Below are 24,018 nucleotides of genomic sequence, written 5' to 3'. Positions count from 1 at the left end.
ACATGTACACTGGTGAGTACATAGAAATAAAACAAGTTGGCAGAAAAAGAGGAAAATGAGGCAAAGGATCACACAATACATTGCAGAGAAAAATGAAGCTGCTGTGGCTCTGAGGGCTTCCACGAAAGTCCTCTACAGTTTTCATTACCAGCTCTATCCACCTTGTTAAGGTAGCTTTTGGTTTGCAACCATGATTCTTTTTTTTTAAAGATTTTATAATTTTATCTGAGAGAGACAGAGAGAGCAAGAGCAGGGAGGAGAGGGAGAAGCAGACTCCCCACCGAGCAGGGAGCCTGACATGGGATGCAATCCCAGGGCCCTGGGATCATGACCTGAGCCAAAGGCAGACGGTTAACCGAGCCACCCAGGTGCCCCTGCAACTATCATTCTTAAGAAATATCAGAACAAAAACTTGTCATCATTACAAATACGAACATCAGTGGTATTACAACCACATAAATATGGTGTTGTAAGCTACAAAAACAACTTATTTCTTTTTTTTTAAAGCTCTTATTTATTTTTCAGGCAGAGAGATAGAAAGCATACGTGTACATTCATGAGCAGGGGGAGGGGCAGAGGGAGAGGAAGACTGCGCTGACGGCAGAGCCCAACACAGGGGCTTGATCCCACAACCCTGAGATCATGACCTGAGCTGAAATCAAGAGTTGGGACACTTAACCCACTGACCCACCCAGGCACCCCTACAAAAACAATCTTAAAAGAAACTCCAGGACTATCAAGGTGTGACAGATTATACATTTTGTATTGCTCAGTATTTATCACGATGCTTAAAATTTTCTTGATGACTGTCGTAACTACTTTTTAAAAATACACATAACTCAGTCTGATTTTATAATAATCAAATAGACATAGATCATACATTATGGATGTTTCCATTAGAGCATGATTCCACTCACAGGTGTAGCTAAATTATAATTATGGTCTGGTTGATGTGAGACACAATGAACACAAAAAATTTAAACAGGGGGCGCCTGGATGGCTCAGTTGGTTAAGCGACTGCCTTCGGCTCAGGTCATGATCCTAGAGTCCCGGGATCGAGTCCCGCACTGGGCTCCCTGCTTCTCCCTCTGACCCTCTCATGCTATCTCATTCTCTCAAATAAATAAATAAAAAAAGCCTTAAAAAAAAATTTAAACGGCTTCAAATGCAAATATTTAAGCAGACTTAACCAAAAAACAATGTGAATATGGCTTTCTCAATATAGTTATGTGGTTATTCGTCTTTCTTATCCAGACCCACAAATGTCCACTGAGTACTATGTGTCCAGAACTTCTTAGATTTTTGATATAAAAATGAATAAAGCTATGATCCTTCTTTTCAAGGTGCTCACAATTACTTTCACAGATGCATTAATAAATCAGGACCTTCATCTTGTGTGCTACTTACTGATCAAGCCACAGAACTTTCATTTGCACATACCTGACTTTTTTTCTTCATTGTTGTCTCTCTCGTTATCATCACGGTGCACAAATTCATCCCCTTCACTTTCTCCATCTGATCTGTCAGTGTCGCTGTCATCACTACTGTCATCATGCTTATCTTGATCCATGTCCTCAGGATACCCGTCATCTTCACTGGTGCTGGAAACATCATCATCATGACCCCGCTGAGCTGAAAAACAAGTATTATGACTGGATCCTGCACTACATAGTATACCAACCAAAGCACAGAAAATTGTGCTATTTAACTTAGAATAACTTCATTATGTAAAATGATTCTGTATATGATATGAGTTCTTCATAGAGTCTGACACTATTTCCATTTGGTAATAGTTTTAAAATCTTTTCTAAAAAAAAAAAAAAAGCCTAGTTGAAACACAATAAACATTTCTGTACTTCCTTACGTATGCTGCTTTTACTTGGGTAAATTCTATGATTTATCCATCTTGTTAGTATGTGCATGTAATCCTCACTTATTTCCCAAGTTCTGAGGACGGTGAACCAGATGTTAAACAGGGCCAACAAAAAAAAAGGACAGTGGAAAGGTCGCAAGAGCAAAAGGAACAGTCACTCCTTACCAAGCTCCGGGCTATATAACATGTCTTCATCCCGCCTACGAGGGGGAAGATCTAGGGCAAAGCCCACTTTACGGCCATACATTTGCAAGACTTGAGGAGGTGGTGGACCGGGAGGGGGACCAGGAGGTTTTCTGCCAGGGGGCAAACGTGGCACACCATGTCCAAGAAGAGGAAGTATAGAAACTGCCCGTGTTGGAGGTCTGAAAGAAAATTCCACAGTAATCACATTCACAGTAATGAGGTATTTAGTTCCTCTTCTAAAATATTTTCAAGGATTTCTTATTTCACATTTCATCAGGTGAGGCAACGCTTACGTTCACACTGCCTTTTAATTCCCACTGCCATAATTTTGGCACTGGACAGTTACAAGGTACTTTTAATAAATGTCATTTAGTTATGCTACCACTTCCTTACCCATAGGCTGAGGTTTTTTTAAGGATGGAGGGTGGCTGGGCACCAGGAAGTGGAATGTCCTGGATCAAGATGTTGGAAGGAGCATGTGGCATATCCGGCAAGGGAATACTCTCCACTTCCACGTGCTGAGCATTCTGAAACAGAAAAAGTCCTTAAATAGTATCAGAGTAATCCACAAATTCAACACTAAAAATTCAGTTTCTGCGGTTTCATAACCTCGATTTGCTTTCCACCTAAGTATCAGGAAAAAACAAGAATATCAATATTTGTCAACATTTCCAAAGCCTGCCAGTGAATGGAAAAAATCTCTATCGTCTCTAAAAGAAAACAAAACTCAGCTGTTTTTCTCCCATTATTAACTTATACTTTTGGGTTATGGTTTGAAATTGCTGTTTATAGAAATCCAACTGTTAAAACTATCTAGCACCAAAGCCACCCTATTAAATATTCTGGATGATAAACAGCACTTATCAATTAACTTAGAAATACTATATATCCAGTGGTAGAGCTTGGGTTTCTAAAATTAGTCTTTGCTGAATTTCTGTCACATACTAGCTGTATAACTAAGCAAGTTCCTTAGTTTCCTTATCTGTAAAATGGGACCTACACTACCTACTCTGCAAAAATGATACAATTTTTTTTTACATTTTTGGACAAAATTCACAATGAAATGTATAAATTCTGAATTCTGACAAACGCATATAGTTCACACTTCTCAATCAATCCCTAACACTATCCCAAAGCAAACACTTTTACAAATGCTTTCATCTATAGATTAGTTTTGCCTGTTCTAGAATTTCATACAAATTGAATCCTAACTATGAAAGAAATTCAACATGCTTTGAGATTTATCTGTTAAAATTTTTTTTCTTGGGGCACCTGGGTGGCTCAGTCATTTAGCATCTGCCTCCGGCTCAGGTCATGATCCCAGGGTCCTGGGATCGAGCCCCGCATCGGGCTCGCTGCTGAGCACGAAGCCTGCTTCTCCCTTCTCCCACTCCCCCTGCTTGTGTTCCCTCTCTCGCTATGTCTCTGTCAAATAGATAAATAAAATCTTAAAAAAAAAAATTTTTTTTTTCTTAATCCCATGTTACTTTGAGTATCAGTAGAGCATTCCTTTTCATTGCTGAGTACATTCAATTTTACAAATATACTACTTTGTTTATCCATTATCCTATTGATGGACATCTGGGCTATTTCCAGTTTTTGGCTATTACTGTGTTGGCAGATGGATTAATTTCTCTCGTATAAATATGTAGCATTAGATTTGCTGGCTCATGGGGTAGGGATAGGTTTAGTCTGACAAGAAATTGCCAAGAGGAAGAAGTTCATCAAGACCAGTTCTCCCATTAACAATTTTAAGAGATCTAAATATAACATTTTAGTTTCTCTCTCTAAAGAAACTTGATTACCTTGACCGCATCAAAATATTGGCTTAGTTGAGCTCTCTTCTGTTCATATTCTACTTCTAGCTTTCTCAGTTCTTTGTAAATATCTGGATTCTCTTTCTCATAGAGTCGCAGGATACGTTCAAAGGTTTCACGCAGCTTTTTACGCTTGTCTTTCAGCACCTTCTCATTTAACTGTGGTTGCTGCACTGGGTTAAACTCTGAGAGAAAAGAGCAGATACTGAAATTCAACACAAAAGGTCATTTAGGTATCGGCTCTATCATTTAATAAAATGTCCTTATATGCTAAAACTTTTAAAAGGGCTTTAGACAGGTATACGCTTAAATTAAAAAGAAGTGCAACAGATATTTATCAAAACTCCACCCTTTTAAGATAAACCATTAATTTTCCTTTCTTTTCTAAGAAAGTCTGTCACCTAATTAATTGATTTTCATTATCATTGGAATAAAAATCAATCTTCACTCCTTTACACTAACTTGTTATCGTGAGGCTTCAGACACCTGTGTCATTTAATTCTGAGATCTTAGGCACTTGAATTCTCTGATCTTTAGCTTCTTAATCTGGAAAATGTGGACATCAAGTACTTCACAACAAAGCTCTGAGGACTAAATGTTATCACAAATAAAATATCTAGTGGTGTCTAGCTCACCACTTAATTATTTTTATAAGACTGGTGTTCTTTGTCTACCTAGCATACAATCCTTTCCCTTTCCACGTATTCAACATGGGGCTTAATTTCAGATCTTTTGCCCCAAAAGGGATTATTAAGCACAAGACCAAATTTGGCTGGTCAATTATACCTGCCTCCCTCCATTCCCCTCACCAGTGACTGACTCAGAGATCAACTGGCACATGATCCAAATTGAAAGCAGATCCTTCTCTGAGACTTTAAATGTTGATATAAGAGAGTGAAGCTCTTACAGGTGGAAGAAAATAAACCTAAAGCTATGACCTTGTTTCCCCCTAATTCCACACCCATTTTCCACTTTCAATCCCAAGAAGTTCATTAGCAATGTGCTGAATGAGGCTAACAAGACAGTAGACCAGACAGAGGAACAGTCTTAATAATGATACCTGTGTTTTCCAGGAGAGCTTCCCTTTGGGATTTCCAGATTATAGGAGTCAATGTATGTATGTTTTTCTGCCTAAACTACTTTGTGAATTTTATAAACTGTGTAAGGTTTATAAATTATAATTAGAGTTCTGATGAACAGTGTTCCCTTCTCCCTTTTCCTTTTTTTCTTTTAATGGATAACAAGTTTAATTATCTTCTTTCCTAATTCCTTTTAACCTTGGTGATTTATTCAGAAGGTAGTCTGACATCACACACTATTCTTAGTGTGATTAATAAAAACATTGAATGCCTGAGTTTTAATCCCAGCTTGCCACGTCCTAACAGCATGACCTTGAGGGAAGTATAAAATTTCTCTGTGCCTGAGCTTCCCCACCCATAAAGTAGGGGTAATACACCTACCTAAAAGTTGTTGTAACATGTGGAAAAAAATTGGTGCATTGCAAGACAAGAGCTCAATAAACCCCCATTACTGCTATTATCTCCTTTTAAAAACCATATGAATCAATCTGAAGTCATTTACTAGGTCATTTAATGTCTTGATACCCCAGGGATATCAAGTGCCCATAGTAATATTTAAACCAGAGGCACCAAATGGGATCAGCTAGAGCTGAACTGGGAAAGATTTGGGATCATGCAATCTGACCCAGAACTCTTGCCCAGGCTAAATGCATAAGCTGCGCTACATTATTTAAGAGAGCTATAACCCAACACAACTGGATTTTTTTTAAAACCCATTTAATGTATCATTGAGATCCACGGTACCTCTTTCACTTTCTATCTGATTTTTGGCAAACCACTTAAACTGAGTACCTTTTGAAAACAAAACTTGCCAAGATCATTTCATTATGCAAAAAAAAGGCAGAAAAATAAAAAACTCCATGTTCTAAGATTAAAAAATGGGTATTTGTGGGTTGCGATAAAACTTCCAGTGGCAGCATCACACAGACAATTCTCAAGCAACTTAGATGCAAGGAAAGATAACATGCAGTTATCTTGTGTGATTCCGATTATGACAAAAGCAGTGATACTGAAGATGCATATGAAAAAACAGAGTAAAATTATTTAAAGAAATGTGAAAAAAGGGAGAAATCCCAATATGATATATAAGATGATTTTAAGTATTTCATGATTTCTTCTACCACCTTACTTAGTGGGTCAAGTGTCTTTGATGTTCTCACTGGAAAAAATGGGGAATTGATAAATTCATGGTAGCCTAATACTTAGATTTACATGGTAGTTGCCAAGATTAAAAAAACAAAAACTCCAGATTTCAATCTTCTCTCAATAACTAATTCAAGCTAAATAACAGCATTCACCTAACTCTAGAGGATATCCCGTGTGCAATCGCCTCCCACCACTCCATTTTGTCTTTCTGACACTAAAACTAAACCCAAGTGTCAAATGTCATCATGCTTTTCTATTTTTCTTATGCCAGTGTTGCTTCATCATTACCTGCCTGCCTGCCTCTGTGTATCAGACTGTTAGCCCTGCTCTAAAATCTAGCCTTTTAAAATAAATTCTTACCCATTTCATCCAACTTCTCCATGTCCCGGATAATCTGTTTGGGATCCTTCATCTTCAAAACTGCAGCTCGTACCATCATGCGCTGTTTTTTGTTCTTAGAAAAAAAGGAGCACTATGTCAAAAAACTGGACATACTTGAGTTCTTACTTCAATTTGCATCAAGGATCTATTTAAACTGAAGTCGAACTTCTCTTTGGTTTCTGATCACTTGTTTCAACTACCATAACCAAAGCTATGTAATTTTTGGCTCTCAAAAAATGTTTCAACTTTAGACAAAAAGATAAACACTATTTAGTATGTGTACTTTCTTAGTAATATTGCTTTTAATTTTGTGGTATCTTTAGCAATTACTTAAGATTTTTTTTTTCAGGCTAAATTCTAAAATTATATATCAAAGAAAAGTTTTGCAGGATTTGATGCTTAACAATGAAACAGGAAAACCCAGTTAAAAAACTATTAAAAATCTGCATTCTTTCAGTGTGTTAAAGAATACTAAAAAGTAAATACGGTCTTATTCTGGGAGAACACTTTGCCACAAACTCAACAGCTACATGAGGAAAATGAACCCACAAAGCTATTCAGAATCACATTTATTTCCATTCATTAATTTGGTAGCTTTTAACAAAGCAGTATGCTTTAATAGCAAAAAATAAAAAATAAAAAAAAATCCTTTCAAAGAGATTTATTTAACTCAGTGGGAAAGATAATCAAATATATAATATTACAATAACCACCATGAGCTTATCTGCAAAGTTATTTCAGTTCAGTTTCCAAGTATAGTATTTTGGCTTAATAAATTTTATTGTTTGTTATAAGAAGCATAAAGTATCTTTTCTGACAAATAATTGTAAATATTGTTTTGAAATCCACTAATCCTGAATAATAAGATGTGCCAAACATCACTTGTGGCTAACAGGATGCTTCTGAAATCCTACCTTCTTTAATTCTCTCTTCCGGGCTTCTTTTCCTTTAAGAGACAGAGAAAATATAAAACTTTCAAATCTTGAACACTAGCATTTTCTCCATTTTAATACAGACAAAAATTAATGTGGGAGGCTGTCCTGTGCACTGCAGAGTATTTAGCAGCATCTATGGCCTCTACCCACCAGATGCCAATAGCAACCTTTAATTATGCCAACCAAAATCTTGAGGAAAGTTTTGTTTTAACCTTCTCAACACTAATCTGTCCAAAATTTCAAATACAGAAAGAAAGTTTCAAGCCAATTCTACTTTGCAAGTCAATCAAATTAAAAATATCGGTATTTTTTTGCATGTTCAAAGTTTTCATCATGTGCCCACAACACTGGATAACTTTATACAACTGACTCCTAGCAATGCTGATTTTAAATTAAGACATAATAGATTCTCTGGTGTTTGGAATTTTTATCACTCCACACTAATGGACACTTACGGGCTTGGTCTGTGGGGTTCATAAATTTTCCACTCTTGGTGGATGATGTAGATCTCCGTCCCATGTTGACAATTTGTATGATTTACTTGTTCATTAAAACAAAAAAACCTGCAAAGACAAAGAAATAGCTTATTCTTCTGATTTATTTACAGAATTTCTTCCTTTTTAAATTATGAAATTTCTTTCTACCGATCTCTTTAAAAGTAACATTCCTTTTATTAACTTTTTTAAATGGATCACGGACTGACTCTGAAATTGAAAAACAAAAATCCATCAGAAAATGCTTCAACAATATGGGATAAACCATGAATATGAAAAGCCATTAGTCCTTTTCCTACACCCTCCCTTTGTTTACGTGTAGGGTGAAAGAGGAATAAAAAGGGAATGGGGGTAATGATCTGGGTTCAACAACAAAGGTCACCCTTGACTCTCTCCCTGGTTTTCTTCACATGTATTCTCAACGTCTGTAAGATAGTATAAACTCATTGATTTAAGCCTGTTTAATTCAAATTTAGTTCTAATTCACATATAATTCTTGACTCTGAAGAGCTTAAGACATAACTGAAAGTGCAAATATTAAAAATGAAAGTATTACATGAAGGAGTAGAGTCCAAAAACGTCAAGACACGTATTTTTCTACCAGTACCTACTTGACTCCTGATTTCTATTTTTTATGGTAACTGAAAGGGATGACTGTATTTGAGAGAATATGTTTTGCAAGCCAAAATTTTTATTAACCTAAGACACTATTATGTTATTTCTTTCTCTTATTCCAGTCGTTTAACTTTTTAATATTCTTCCCAATAATAAAGTTGACAAATTTACCTCCTTTTGAAAGTAGACTTTTAAAGGGTGTGAAAGGGAAGATCATGAGGTAAATTTTTCAGTAGCCCATACAATTAATTATACCTTCCCTTCTTTGAAGATTTTTGTCAGAAAAGTTGATTAGTTAATGCCTTGATTTCTGCTAAATGCTTCAGAGCTGTTCCAGTGGCAACTAATTTAACCTGTCCAGGGTTTCCTTCTCAGAAAAACTGGGAGTGGGGGAGAAGGGAGGCCGAAATAAACAAAATTGGTATAAATGGGCTCTCCTGTCTTTGATGGCCTGTTTATCTTTTTTGCTGTCCTCTCTCAATTACCCTCGGGCTCCTGTTCTGACCCTCTTCTCCCACAGGCCGAACAAAGAACAGATAGGAATTACAGAGAATTTCTACAGAAGACAATGGAGCCTTAGCGTGCACAAACTACTTTCTGTCTAAAAGGAACGATAGGGAAATCGGGCCACAGAACCGAAGAGGCTGCAGTGGAACGGAGCCCAGATCCACCAAAAGAAGTAACAGCAGCAGCAACTGCCGAAACCACAGCGACGGTTGACCCTGACTCGAGGTACAAGAAGACGTCAAATCTAAAGTAACCGGTCAACGAGCAAAGGCAGGAGGCGGCGCGAACCGACTCGGATGAACAGCTGCTTAACTGCTGGAAGCCGCACCGCCCCTGGCTCCACGATTCCCCGGTCCGTGACCCGGGAGACCCAAACCGCGAAGAGGAAGAACCGAGCGGAGGGGCCTGGCGTCCCCGAGGCAACCGCGCGGACCCGGGGCAAGGCGGGAAAAGATGAAGGAACGGAGTGAAACAATCCTGCACACTCACACTCCTGCTGGACTCCTGGCACTGCGAGAAGCGGGGAGAGGACGATTCTCGGCGTCTTTTACCTCGTAGGGGCCTTCACCTCTGTGTGCCGGTCAGCCACCCAGCCACCGCCATCTTGAAAGCTCGCGCCCCTCCGCCATCCGTACGTCACTTCCTACCCCTAAGGGTCCAAGATCTTAGCGTTTCTTCGCCCTGGCACCATAGAGAGCAACCAAGAACTCCAGGACCAGAGTCTCTTCCGCTCCAAATCGATACCGAATTGGCTGAGTCTCTGCTAAGGTTCCGCCCCCGTTACGCAGAAACATGTCAATCGACACTTCTTTAGACCAATAGAAATAAGAAAAACGAAGCGGGTGGGATAGGTGATTGGCTGATGCGAAGACGACTTTGCCTCTCGGAGCGAGACAGTTTGACTTAATTTCCCGAAGCTGCGTTTATTAGGATGAACGAGACCGGCTCATGCCGGCCAGGGAGCTGTTTTGCTGTCTCTGTAGGGTGGAATTGTATTAGTTTTTGGATTTTGTTTTTTCATGGTGTAAGCGAATGCGATCTCTTGTGTCTGTTTGAAAATGGATCCCTGAATAACATTTGCTGCTCCGTTTGTTGCGCTTTCCTGGCGTCATGTCCGTCTGGAAGTTTATAGGCACACAGAACATATGTAGACCTGAGCAAATAAATCAGTGCCCGTGTTAGAGCCCCAGATTGTTCATCTACGGATAAAGTAATCTACAGTAATCTACAGGAAATGTGGGGATACATGTGCAGTCAGTTTTAAATTTACGCTTGGCGAGTTTCCTTTATATTGGCTTCTCTTCCCTGTTGGTCTTCTCACCAGCTAGAAGTCCTTTATGATGTCACTATACGTATATACGGATCATCACTTAGGTCTAGTCTTCGTCCTTCCCTTCTCTTCTGTCCTCTCTTTGTCTAAGACTCTTACCCTATCTTTTCCCCCTTAAAGGTAAGTTTAAATATTTAAACATTTTATTTTTAAGAGATACCCTTGGTTATTTCTGATCTAAATATCCCTTATTGGAAAATAGGTATGGGTCAGTATTTACTGTTAATTATAAATATTCCAAAATATTGAAAGAGATAACACATTAATTTTTAACAGCAGAATATTTAAATGTGCACTTAACCATTTAAGATGGGTTCCTTACCTAAACTAAGGTAGTCTTTGAAAATTCTTGTCTTAGAAAATTGTTGATTTGGTTTTAGGCTGAGTTTTGAGTCCCAGAAAAAGCAATAACAAGGTCTTGTAGTTTAGAACTTGTTAAGTTAAGTAATAAAGTTTAATTTTGGAGGTGAACTAATTTAGTTTTGCAACTAATTTTAAGAAGCAGTGACAGAAGAGAAAAATGAGTCCATTTGAATAATTAAAGTCTTTCATCTAGCTTCTGAATTTTTGACATATGCTTAGCTTTTTAAAATTTCAACACATTCCTTGTACTTAGATGCAAGAATCAACTATAACAAACACCAAACTTAATGATTATGTAAGTAGAACCTAAGAGTCACAATGGGGAGTTACTGGTTGGTGAAGGATTTAGGAAACACTTGTGTCTGCAGAAGTTAACTGAACCATTAGGCCTCCTTAGCCTCTGGATTTTTCTGAGATCAGATAATTAATGAAATGGGGCACCTAAAGTTTTATGTAGCAAGAACACCATCCTCCATTCTTTTTTTTTTTTTTAAGATTTTTATTTATTTCACAGAGAGAGATAGCAAGAGCAGGAACAGAAGCAGGGGGAGTGGGAGAGGGAGAAGCAGGCTTCCTGCTGAACAGGGAGCCCAATGTGGGGCTCGATCCCAGGACCCTGGGATCATGACCTGAACTGAAGGCAGACACTTAACGACTGAGCCACCCAGGCACCCCAGCATCCTCCATTCTGCTAGTGTAGAAAATGAAATTTCATTTTTCTGGAAACTCATGAGGTAATAAATTATGACTCTCCTTTAAATGACAAATTCCTGAAAGAGTAACAACTTCCTCCCCTGCATCCTAAATGCATTTTATGCACGTGTAGCTGGGATTTGCATGTTTGTTTTTTAAAATGTTCCAGGGTGTTCAAACATTCACATGAGGGCTTTTTAATCATCACACCGCAGTTGGTCAGGGTTGATTGCAATTATAGAAACAGAACCTTTATCTTTTGTTTTAACTTTTATCTTTTAAAAATCCATTCGAGTTTATAGGGTGTAATTAGTGGAAGTAACAACCATTGCGTCCTTTGATCATTGAAGTAAATTGTTAAAACCCGGATTTCAGTCTCTTCTGGTTTATTGAAAATTGGACTTAAGCTGAAGGTCAAAATTATGGTAGTATTTCTATTTCATCCAAAGGTCCACAGTTTGTGTCTAGGCAGAAGTTACTAAGTACATCCCCTTAGAAATAAATGATGTCTGAAGCCAGTGGTGAATTAGAAAAGGAAGAGGTAACCCCTACACCTGCTCTTCTACAATAGCATTTAACCTAATGTTGGTCTGGTAGAGCAGAGTAAGAAGGTATCCTGGGATATAATCTTTAACCTCGCAGGGTCTAGCACCAACTGACTTAGGCATTCATTGTTGATACAAAACTCTGGAGTCCTCGTTTTAGCATCCCTTAAACCATCTTTCCAACTTGTTAACTCTATTTCTGTCCATGTTGGAAACTTGGAAAATGAACCTAATCAAAGCAGCAAAACACTATTATTGAGAAAAACAGAAAAATATTCCAATGACACAGTGGCTGTTCATTTCATTTGGTGTTTAACTGTGTTGGTGACCTCAACAATGGCATGATGATATTTTTCTGAAGCGGACTTGAATTCCACCAGATGCTTCTCATAACTTTTAATGGCTGCTTGAAGCTGTGTTTTCTCCACTGCTCCCAGGATGGCACGGAAGATCATATCTATGCCAAGGCCAAGAACAGCAACTCCTATACTTCCAAGGAGAGAAGCGCCAATTTGAGCTAGCACAGTGACCAACTTGTTAATGATGCCAGTTGTGACATTTGAGCCCACAAGTTTAACAGCTACAGCACTGGCTGCGGAAGTAGCTTCTCCCAGGATGACTGAAATGACCTTTTGTACTATTGCGATTTTCTCTGTTTCCCTTTCTTTAATATCCTGAAGTTTTCTGTAAAGGGTTGGCTCTAGCTTATCTTTTAGTGCTTCATCAACCTTTTGCAATTCCTTTTGGATTTTCATCATGGCTTGGATGATGATATCACAGTTTTCTTTGATGGTCCCATCTCTTTTCATCTCGATGGAGGCCAGCCTGCACCCCAAGTGCATGTTTAAGACCTCAGTCAGCGTATTAGTGGCATGGAAACTATCAGATAAGCAGTCAAGAAGCTGCTGGTGAAGACGGCTTACTTCCTGCCTTCTCCGTGGGTTCTCTGGGTAGAGGAAGTCACTCTGAGCCATGTTTCAAATATAATCTCTGAAAAATAAAGTAGTAAGTTTTCACTAAAAATTTTGAAAAATACCTGCTACCTGAGTGCATTTGACCAGGAAATCTTTTACTTTATGAGTGGAAAAACAGCACTGTGCTATCTAAGGAATTCCTCAGAAAATTCAACAGGTTCTTTAAAACAATTATTTTTATGAAACTTAGAGTCAGTGTATGGGAATGTGGGTCACAAGGCAACCTACTGATGCAATAAATACGGCACTAGCTTTTTTTGTGGTGGAGAGAAATCCTAGTTAGGAAACATCTGTGTTTATCAAGCATCTGATTATTAATAAATAAATGAGATTATTTCCAAGTTATATTTAATAAGGTTTGACAGAGACTGCAGTTTGATATGGTTAGCTCTTGATTACCAGTACGCCTTAATTTTCCCAGACCCTACTCACCACACTGAATAGACCTACCAGATTGATTTCTCTAATATTTGGAGATAAATTAGTAGGGCCAGAAGAGTATTAAGATCTCTGAGTTTACAGGGCTATTAATAGCTAAGTTTGTTTATATACTGTTATCTTAATTTATAATATTCAAGTCGCTCTATATGTCTTTACAGGCAAATTATTTGTTCTTTAAGCCTAGGGGACATCAAAGGCAACACACAGAATCATTACAAAAATTTTTCATGTTAAGGGTATATATTCAAAACCCTTTAGATTAAAATCTCACTTGGGGAGAGATTGCGCATGGTTCAGGGAACAGTGCAATTATGACTACCTCTGCGGTCTCCATTTGCAAAGCTTAGAAGTTAAATTATTTAGACTGGTTTATAATGCACTTGGGCACGGTGAAGATTAGATAGAATTAGCCTTAGAAAGAAGATAATGCCATTTCACAAAAGAAAGAGTAAGTAGCTAGAGTACACCATAGAATGAATAAAATGAATCAGGTAGGAGCCTTCTTGTGTTTGTTCTTACGGCTCAGAGTACTATGCAGATGAAAAAGGAATAAGTATGTTCTGAGTTTATTTGGTTAAAAAATTTGAGCACTGTAAGAACAATATTACAATATGCATACCTCGAATAGGCTTACTATGGGCTCGGTACTTTTATTTTTAGTTTAAACTCCTGGGAGAAAAGAGAAAATGAAATCTGTGTGGAGGCTGGCACATTCTCTCTTGAGTAAACAACAACCTGATGAATTGGGGCCCTATCTGTTCTGAGACCATGGCTCTTAGTCTAGATATGGGGAACCTCACAAGCATGGAATGAAGGAATGAAGATATTTTTCTCTCAAGAAAGTAAACATGAAAATAACCTATCCTCCAAGTCATAAAGATATAATTTGGAAATAGGAAGGGGGAAATATTTATTTATTTAAAAGATTTTATTTATTTGAGAGCATGAGAGCGAGACTGAGAGAATGAGTTGGGGGAGAGGCAGAGGGAGAAGCAGACTCGCCGCTGAGCAGGGAGCCTGATGTGGGGCTCGATCCCAGGACCCTGGGTTCATGACCTGAGCTGAGGGCAGACGCTTAACGGACTGAGCCACCAAGGTGCCCAGGAAAACTTTTTTTTTAAATGGATTGGGAACATCATCATTTATGCTGTTCAGTTTAGAAAAATACCTTGGTACCCTTGTTAGAATAAACTTTATCACAGTCAGAAATTCATTTGTATCTTTGATTCAGATCCAGCACGCGTGTGCGCACACACATACACCCACACTCACACCCATGTGTTACACAAATTTCCACAAAACAGTACTTAGAAAATATCTCAATTTCATTTAAAGAAATTGTTGAAGGTTTATTAAATATTCCGCAACTCACCATTGGGTTGCAAACTGCACTTCGATAACCACGAATCTGGACTTTGTTTCTCCTAGAAATTTTCCATTCAACTTTTTTCTTTTCTTGGCTCCTAGTTTTCAGATACTATCATGAAGTGAAAACTCCATCTTGACTTCAGAAGATCATCAACTACAGTCCTATTCAGATATTTAGGTGAGAGGAGTCTTTCTTAGCCTGAGAAAGTGTAAAATATCTTTAGCAGCTATCATCTGCAGTTATCTGAAGGCACAGCTTCCAGAAAAGGTATGTGGTTCTATTTACCTAACGATAAACAAATGGAGAAATGAGGCTTCCTCCTGGATAGGAGGTTGAATGCTTCCAAGTGATCAATTGCTTCCCATTTAACTCACTGTTTTAACACACCTTGACAAATTAATCATAAAATAAAAATAAACTGGGATGCTGTTTACTTGAGAAAATGTACCCAGATCCCACACAGATATAGAGGACTCTATTTTCTCTTTTCTTCCAAGAGTTGAAGCAAAATTAAACAAAACTAAATAAGATTTCTTATTTTTCCAGGAAAAAGTATTGATAGGACTTTATCCTCCCCAAATATGAAAACATTATAAAAATAATATTAGTATTGTACAGGTATAAGAGTAGATGGAATCATGGAACAAAATAGTTCTAAAAACAGACCCTTCTATACATTTAATATATAATAAATGTAGACTCAAATCGATAATAATTGAAATTATTGTTCTATAAATGTTCCGGGTATAATGGGCTAGTTTTGGGGGTTAAAAATTAATTTTAAAAAGTTAGTGTAGTATTTGTAAAAAATGATAAAATAGCCACTAAAAAGAAACTGGGAAAAATGCAAGAAAAATGAACTATGAATTTCTAAAGACTGTTATTATCAATTAGAAAAACAGTAGTTATCTAATAGCTAAATGAGCAAACAACTCTGGACAGTAAAAGAATAGCAGCTAATTAATTGATGAAAAGACTTCAATCTTACCAGAAATCAAAGACCCAGGACTTTTTCAATTATAATTTCTTTCTTTTATATACCTAAGCCCTGACACCTGCACTTTTATACCCTTCTTCCCAGTTTCCAGATATCGATCTATAATTTTGTGCCTGTAACAAGTTTGAGTAAGACATCATGATGTGCTCAGAATTACTTTTCAAATCTAATGAAAAAGGACTTGTATTTTTCTGAGTCGGGCTTACCTTCCTCGCTCCTTTTCTCTTGGGAAACGGCTTTGGGAAGGTTCCTTACGGCCTGCCACCATACCTTCCCAGTACTGAATACAGTTCAAAATTATTTTCATCCCAACAGTGAGGTAAACATTAGAGAGTTAGGTGGGGGGGGGGGGGAGAGGTAGGGTTTCGAGGTGAAACTAATTAATTATTTTTGGGCAGGTGAAATTTGAAGAGCCTGGTGAAGGAAGCAGTTTAATAATTCAGTAACTGTTTATCTAGTGGACTAGTACCTTACTATGTATAAAGTAGCATGCTGGGCTTTATAGAGCATACAAAAATGAAAAGGACATGGTCCCTGCTTTTATGGCATTTTTAATCTGGTTAAGTAGTTAAGACAGACTTCAAACTACTTGTTGAGTTGAAAGTATTATGTCATTTGAAATTAGAGGGTTGGTGCTTGATTTGTGCAAATTCAAATTTTAAACCACCTGCAAGGTAATATGTATTAATACTAGGGCCATATGGAAACATTCAGTCACTTAGGGAAGGTTAATAATTTGTTCCCTTTCAAACTATTATTCTTAAATACATGCTTGATATTTAGAGGAGAGGTTATATAACACATGGGAAAACAGTTGGCAATGTGCAGCATTTCCACTATTGCCCATGACAATTTAGCTCTGACTCTCAAAGTGCTTACTTCACTTAGCAAAACAAAAGCCTTGCGATTAATTGGAGGCATCCTTCTTGAAGATCCGAGTTGTTACTTAGGCATGCCTCAAGGGATGTCTTCCCAACAGTATGTAGTATTTACCCAAGAAAAGCCATATACTTTTCCCTATCTTACCACATTTTCAGGCATGACCTTTTAAATATTGACTTAAAAATTCAGTCTTTTAAAAATCATTTCTTTTGGGGCGCCCTGGGTGGCTCGGTTGAACATCTGGCTCTTGGTTTTGGCTCAGGTCCTGATCTCGGGGTCCTGAAATCGAGCCCTCCGTTGTGCCCTGCGCACGGCGCCGAGTCTGCTGGCCCCTCTCCCTCTGCTCCCCACCCCTGGAATGAATAAATAAAATCTTTAAAAATAGATAATAAAATAAGAACCTTTTTTCTTTTTAGTTAAGCTCCGTGCCCAACACAGGGCTTGAACTCACGACCATGAGATCAAGAGTCTCATGCTGTATGGACTGAGCTAGCCAGGCATCCCTGAAAAGTCATTTCCAAGTCACTTTATAAATGAATTTTAAAGATTGGCGTTTTCAGGTAGCTAAATGGCATTCTTAATCCAGTTCTTACTACTTGCACCATTTTTGTGGTAAATGTGATTTTTACAGTGTTTGTTATCAGATGTAGTGCTCCCTGTCTGTGAAAAATTCACTCTGCACAGTTGCCATCCATTTCTGAACTGCAGAGTTTGTACTGTTATTTGTGTATTTTTTGTTGCCTTGGTTCATGAGGTAGGGTCTAAAGAGCGCTAGGACAGCCTGACGGAGAATTGCTGGCCAGCAGGCGGCGCTCTTGCTCTCCGGCATGCTTATTTCACCCTAGTCTTTGTGGACCAGCAGAGCTTTCTTGTTGCTATATTTGGACTGTGGGTGCATAAAATTTTATTTGATGAGAGAGTTCTGTTGCTCTGTTGCTAAAAGGAAGTTTGGAAATCACACGTATTGTTATTGTATATGTAACATGACTTGTTATTTCACACAAAAAAAGAAACTTGGAAATGCTGATGCCAGTGGTCAGCATGTTTTCAGAAATTGGAATGGAAACAAAGACCAGCCTCAAATGGATTCTCACTGAAATTAACCTTGTCAATTTTGTTGAAATGAGAAGTCAACATTCAAGGTTAAAGAGCGTATGAGAAATAGTAGAAATATATTGGTGATTTTCTCTAAAAGTTAAGATTTATTTCATAATACTATACAGTTGTGTTAGTTTTTTTTTTGGGGGGGGGGAAGAATCACCTTCCAAAATGAAAATGTATGGATTATCACATATTCAAATAAAAAACTCTCAGGATACTTCTGTGAATAACAGCTAAACATCAAGTGTTATAAAATTTAAAGAGGGAAATTATATTGAGCGATTAGAGGAAGTTTCATGGAGAAAGTGACATGTGATATGTGTTCTGATAGATGGTAGAATTATAACATGAAGAAATTAAAAGATTAGATAAAAAAGTAAAGTATAAAGTCAGTACAACTAATATATAAACACTTTAAAAATAAAGAAGGAAAAACACCCATAAACCTACCGTCTTAAATTTTTTTGGTTGTTCTTTTCTTTCTTTTTTTTTTTTTAAAGATTTTATTTATTTATTTGCCAGAGAGGGAGAGTACAAGCAGGGGGAGTGGCAGGCAGAGGGAGAAGCAGGCTCCTTGCTCCAGGATCCTGAGATCATGGCCTGAGCTGAAGGCAGTTGCTTAACCATCTGAGCCACCGAGGCACCCCTTGGTTGTTCTTTTCTAAAGTTTGTTTAAATGTGTAGGTATTTTACCAAGTTGTAATAAGAGTGTAAAAACAATTTTCATCTTATATTAATTTACTTAAACACCTTCCCAAATTCTTAGTTTTCTAATAATTTTATTATATAAAATATTCCATAAGATATCCACCATAATTTAATAAATACCCAATTGTTTCCCTATCACAATATTGTAGTGGGCATTTTAATACACAGTCCCCCCCCTTCAATTATCTGGATTATTTCCTCAGGATAAATTTCCAGAAGAATTGCATAATCCATGGGAATTAAAGTTTTTATTACTTTTGATATGTATTGCAAATTGCATTCCAAAAACTTTTATACCACCATTAAAAAAAATTTTTGATAGCAAGGCACCGTGTATGTTTCAAAGCCAAAGATGGTTCTGTTAAATATCTATTGTTAATTTGGGAAGCACAAAGTTAAATTTCAAAAAGAAGAGTTTTTGCTTTTGTAGAAATACATAGTGAGTATGTTAATGATGAAATGATACGCATGATCTCTGAGATTGGCTTCCAAATAATCTGGAAGGGAGTGTGGAGTAGGGTTACAGAGGAAATGAGATCAAGCTTGTTTTGAAAATTTCTGACCCTGGGTTATGGGTACATGGCAGTTTATTGTTTTATCATCTCCACTGCTGTGTATGTTTGAACTTTTCCCATAGTAACAATTAAAGAAAGAGTGACAAAGGAAACATGTCTCAGCCTCCAACGTTGAGTCATTCATGTTCTCTAAGGTTTTGCGTTTCTCCCTGCTGTCACTTTCCTCACTATCCACATTGGGTCCAGCTATCCTGCAAGTTCACTTATTTGGGAGTTTTGGAATGGGAGATAGGTGAAACCAGAAACTTTTCAAGAGAAAATTACAGCTACTAGCTAGTTCTAAGACTTCTCCTTTAATTTTAAATCAAAACCCTGGCCTTTAATTAAAAAAAAAAACAAAACAAAGAAATTGATGATGGTATGATGACACTTTTTAAGTTCTTCTAAAGAATGTTTCTGACCAGAAAACAGAATATCAATGACATGCATCAGCATTTGTCAAATGCTCAGGTGAGAATCCTCTACTTATATGCCTTAAGACATTAAAGAATAAAAAAAAAAAGTGGACAATGTTCCTTGCCCTCAAGAAGGTAACAGTCTATTTGGAGACAGACGGCATTTAAATGTAATATAAGGTATGAGGGAGCAGAAAGACTATAAATTAACTAGTATTAGATTGCACATTCCTTCTTTCACAGATCCTGAGTGCTTATACTGATGTTAGAGACATAAAGGGAAATGTTACAATCCATGTAAACAATACACAGGTGACATTTTGTCCTTAATCCTTTCTAAAATTGATGTCTTTACAGCTTTTTCTTCTCCTCTGACTTAATCAGTTATATAAGCTGTTAATTTTCTACCTATATCTGGTGTCTTCAGAGAAATAAATAATCACAAGGAAACTGCCATAGGGTCCTCTTAAAACAAAGTTGTCTTGTGACTTTATTATATTTATGGCTAGGATTCAAGACTGACATGTTATTTCAAGTACCCTTCAATCCGGAGAACCAGAATATCATATCAATACTAGTAGAAATATCCATATCGCTTACCTTGCTGTGTTTCTGAGTTCAGTAGTCCCAGCAGTTGTTTAGGAATATTGTTAAAGGGCTTTTTCATCTGGCTTCATCTGGATGTTTCCATGGAATGTGATGACTTACAGCCTTTGCTAGTCTCTGCTGGGTCCCTCTGCCTGTCTGGTTTATAGACGATTTCTGCATTCCTAGTTCTCAGAATTCTTCCATTTCCTATATTAATATAAACTTAGTATGTATGAAGTAATCTAATTTGAAAGGCTAATAAAGTGGCGAAACATTGAATTTTCTGTTCTTTAATGGACTTTTATGGTTGAAAAGTGCTGTACAACTGAGTTAATTCAGTTCAGCAGAGGAGATGGCTCTTTGCAGCGCTCAGATTCTAGGATTCTGTCTTGTCAGCTATTCCAGATACTAAGTTTCTTTTAGCTTCTGTTGCATTCACACCTCCATCTGTTGCTGATGCCTTTGTTTCAGTTCTCAAGAGATAGCCAGATATTTGCAGCCAAATGTGGTTTTTGTGTGTGTGCTCTTCTTTCCTGGCCAGAAGTTCAGCTCTTCATTACCGTCTCTCATTGTGTTGGTGAATGTCTTGATAGTAGGAAAGCCTTAAAGTCCAGCTTGACTCATTTCCCTTAAAGCTTAGATCAGAGTCTTCCATGCTTCTCCGTCTAGATTCTTTCCTCATCCCCACTGATTCCTCTAGAGCAGGGACACCTCAGAAGCAGGAAAATCACTCAGTTCCCTATAACTTAATGGAAAGAAAACCCACAGCCTTTAGATTTGGACAGTCCTGATTTTGTGTACCCAAAGTATCGCTTACTGACCATGTAGCCCTGGGAAAGCCCCTTAACCTAATTTTTTTTCCATTGGCGTGATGTGTTAGTTTGTAATTGATGGGTTGTCATATGGGTTAAATGAGATAATGCATGTAAAGCATTTGGCAGAGTGTCTGATATATGACAAAAACTTACCTAAATGGTAGCCATTCGTCTTACATTAACAACGATCATTTCCGTTGTTATCGGGTGGATAGAGGATACAGAACCGAGACTCCAGCTACAAATCTAAAAGGTGCTGCTCTGTAGTTTTAAAGGAGGACTAAGTGGGGTATTATTTTACTTTTGTCCCAGTGGGTCGTTTTGCACTTGACATATCCTGGAGCTTATCATGTATGGGCACGCGGATAAAAGGGAAGAAGGATGTGTGTAGATAGTGTCTCTGAAGTAAGTCTGGATGGATAAATAGGATTTCAGTAGATGTGTAGGGGGTAGGGTAGGGAAGAGAGGAATGCGGGTGGAGAGAATACTATAAACAAAGGAGCTAACAAAATGTTGTCGAGCATTTTCAGGGCACAAACTTAATCCAGGATGTGGTGGCCCAGGACATACGTGAGAGCAGTGAAGGGAAGAGAAATAGTGGAAAATTGAGAGCAATCTGTAGATGACCTTAAATGCCATGCCAGGAAATTGTATTTTTTTTTTTTAAATTTTATTTATTTGACAGAGAGAGAGACAGTGAGAGAGGGAACACCAGCAGGGGGAGTGGGAGAGGGAGAAGCAGGCTTCCCGCCGAGCAGGGGGGGCTCCATCGCAGGACCCTGGGACCATGACCTGAGCCGAAGGCAGACACTTAACGACTGAGCCACCCGGGCACCCAGGAAATTGTATTTTATTCTCTAGGCAATACTGAATCACTGAAGGACTTTTATTATGAGATAATATGAGGAGGTTGGATTTCAGGAAGCTTACTTTATATAAACTACATTAGTGGGTATGGCCAAAAAGGAACTCCAGTGCCTACAGCAGCTGGACCAGACATATGTAGTTGAAACACTTCGTGTCAGACAATAGGGTATAGATGGTAAATGTCCAGCTTGAAAAGGACAGCCATAGCTCTAGACACTTTTTCTAACTTATAACATGGGCTTGTGCTGCCAGTTAATCTCATTTTTTCAATAAGCAATAGACATCCAGATTTCTATCTTTCAATTTTTTAAATTTAGCCGTTGATACAAGCAGTTGTTGGGTCAAACAAAACACATCTGCTGGTTGGACTTCACCTGTGGATGCCTAGTTTGGACCCGTGGGCCAGTGTTCACAGTCCTATCTTTTTTTTTTTTTTAAGATTTTTATTTATTTATTTGACAGAGAGAGAGACATAGCGAGAGCAGGAACACAAGCAGGGGGAGTGGGAGAGGGAGAAGCAGGCTTCCTGCCGAGCAGGGAGCCCGATGTGGGACTCGATCCCAGGACCCTGGGATCATGACCTGAGCCGAAGGCAGACGCTTAACGACTGAGCCACCCAGGCGCCCCACAGTCCTGTCTTTTTGTATCTCCTCCAGAATTCTACTTGTGAACATTGGTTAGAGACATCAACACTCCTCTCTATAGCAGAAGAGGATCAGTTGTAATGAAAGTATAGAAACATTCTTAGGCAAGACAGACATCTTGGGAGTTGGCATCAGATGGTCTTGATCTTCTTTGAAGTGCAGTACTCTATCTCTTTGGTCTGCTCTTCCCCACCTTTCAGAGTTATCTGATAGTTACTTTACATATTCTGTCCAGGATTTTTAGTTGTACTCAGTAGGAAAGATTGGACAGAGTGTGCTTGCTCTATCTTAACTGGAACCAGAGCCCTTCTATGTAATTTTTAAGCTTTATGCAATCTTCCCCACTAGATTGGATAATTATTGAGGGTAATGCCTGAGAATAGTGTTACTCCATATATTGACATATCCAATTGAGGATCCAGGACATGATATTCGCTCTGTGACTTAAATTCATTGAAACACCCCTATTCTAGTCTTTTAATTATTTTTGTTATTTTTATTAAAGCACAGGGTCAAGTCCTGCTTTATAGCTGGTGTAGCTTTCCTACCCTTGACAGGAGTTACTTTCCACATTTAGATTATATGGTCAGTCTTTTACGGTTGACAAATAGAATTTAAGTTTTCATCTGGATTACTACTTTGTTTTACAGTGCCGAAACATTTTTGTTGGAGAAATGTCTTCAGAATCAGAAAAGGACAAAGAGAGGCTGGTGCAAGCTGCCAAAACATTTTTCTTTCACATGCAAGATCTTGTTGCCTTCACTAACACGCTTATTGAATTGTTTAACGGCACAATGAATACCCAGATCCACTCCATGGCTGTGAAAGAACATGATAATGTTAAGAATGTCTTTGAACAAACATTCACAATTTTTAAAGAGATGCAATCTGTCCTGGAGGCAAAGTATGACCAGATGCAAAAGGAACCTTTATGTTCCAAGATTGCAACAGCGGTTTGCTCTATGGTTGAAAAGAATACCAATGTAAAGGAGTTGCAGCAGTCAGCTAAAGAAATGTTCAGAAACGTTCAGACACCAATCATTGTTGCTGCCCTGAATAGCAGTAACATCCTTAGCAGTTTGGAATCTTCTTTTTCACTCTTGATGACATATCCCATCATGAATCTTCAGTTAAGTGACCTCTATAGAAAAGACACCGAAGACCAATCAGATGCCAACACATCGGAGAAAAACAAAAGTCTGGGTCAATCCAAAATTGGTATAGTAGACATCTTGAAAAAATTGCAGGATGCGCTAAAAGCTGAGCATGTCAAGAATACCATCGAGTCAGCTGCAGATCAGTTGGAGCAAATTGTCAAAACTATGGGACCAATCTTAGAGGTCCTCAAAAAAGCCATAAGTACTATGGAATCCAAGATTCCTGTGCCCAAGAAAGCCAATGACCAGTAGGAGTGCAACAGAGGTGCTCATTTCTGTCAGAAAATCAGTTCACATCCTGTGAATTTTGGGAGTATGTTCTAGGACCTTTGCTGCCAGAAATGTGTTATATTAGGACATAAGTGCAAAGAATAGTCATCTGGAAGACCATTTACCTCAAGTTTTGCTTTATTCAAATAAAAATCATCAAAGAAAGCCTGCTTGACAGGGGAGTTATTAAAAAAAATTTGTTCAGAATATCAAAGTAATGTATTACATTTGGGGAAGTCTCTAAATATTACATATCATCTTAACGCATAAT

General features: G+C 38.0%; 3 protein-coding genes across 6 annotated transcripts in view; 1 reads left to right on the top strand and 2 right to left on the bottom strand.

Annotated features, from left to right (window-relative positions):
* WBP11 (WW domain binding protein 11) overlaps positions 1-9,714 on the bottom strand; it is a 15,319-nt gene extending 5,605 nt beyond the window's left edge. Inside the window, exons 1-8 of one of the 2 annotated variants that reach the window (XM_027594113.1) lie at positions 9,585-9,714; positions 7,873-7,980; positions 7,397-7,428; positions 6,462-6,555; positions 3,865-4,061; positions 2,453-2,586; positions 2,039-2,238; positions 1,441-1,632 (exon numbers count right to left, since the gene is read on the bottom strand). In XM_027594113.1, coding sequence (XP_027449914.1) covers positions 1,441-1,632; positions 2,039-2,238; positions 2,453-2,586; positions 3,865-4,061; positions 6,462-6,555; positions 7,397-7,428; positions 7,873-7,936 — 913 coding nt within the window. In that variant the 5' untranslated portion in view covers positions 7,937-7,980; positions 9,585-9,714. Of the gene's footprint in view, positions 1-1,440; positions 1,633-2,038; positions 2,239-2,452; positions 2,587-3,864; positions 4,062-6,461; positions 6,556-7,396; positions 7,429-7,872; positions 7,981-9,522 lie in introns of both variants that reach the window. The other variant, XM_027594111.1, reaches the window with a different exon arrangement.
* C9H12orf60 (chromosome 9 C12orf60 homolog) lies at positions 9,687-24,018 on the top strand. Of its 2 annotated transcripts, none has more exons than XM_027594115.2 (3): positions 9,687-9,801; positions 14,847-15,015; positions 22,971-24,018. In XM_027594115.2, exon 3 carries the CDS (start codon positions 22,995-22,997, stop codon positions 23,727-23,729), a length of 735 nt encoding a protein of 244 aa, XP_027449916.1. In that variant the 5' UTR covers positions 9,687-9,801; positions 14,847-15,015; positions 22,971-22,994; the 3' UTR covers positions 23,730-24,018. The 2 variants fall into 2 exon arrangements, with proteins under 2 accessions (XP_027449916.1, XP_027449915.1); XM_027594114.2 differs by lacking the exon at positions 9,687-9,801 and adding an exon at positions 9,846-10,483.
* On the bottom strand, positions 11,373-20,110 carry SMCO3 (single-pass membrane protein with coiled-coil domains 3). Of its 2 annotated transcripts, none has more exons than XM_027594116.1 (2): positions 20,007-20,110; positions 11,373-12,954 (listed from the first exon to the last, which is right to left on the bottom strand). In XM_027594116.1, exon 2 carries the CDS (start codon positions 12,936-12,938, stop codon positions 12,261-12,263), a length of 678 nt encoding a protein of 225 aa, XP_027449917.1. In that variant the 5' UTR covers positions 12,939-12,954; positions 20,007-20,110; the 3' UTR covers positions 11,373-12,260. The 2 variants fall into 2 exon arrangements, with proteins under 2 accessions (XP_027449917.1, XP_027449918.1); XM_027594117.1 differs by lacking the exon at positions 20,007-20,110 and adding an exon at positions 14,752-14,848.

Source organism: Zalophus californianus, chromosome 9 (genome assembly GCF_009762305.2).
Source record: "Zalophus californianus isolate mZalCal1 chromosome 9, mZalCal1.pri.v2, whole genome shotgun sequence".
NCBI lineage: Eukaryota > Metazoa > Chordata > Mammalia > Carnivora > Otariidae > Zalophus > Zalophus californianus.
The sequence above is the reverse complement of the archived record's forward strand: the minus strand, read 5'-3'. Positions and strand labels throughout refer to the sequence as shown.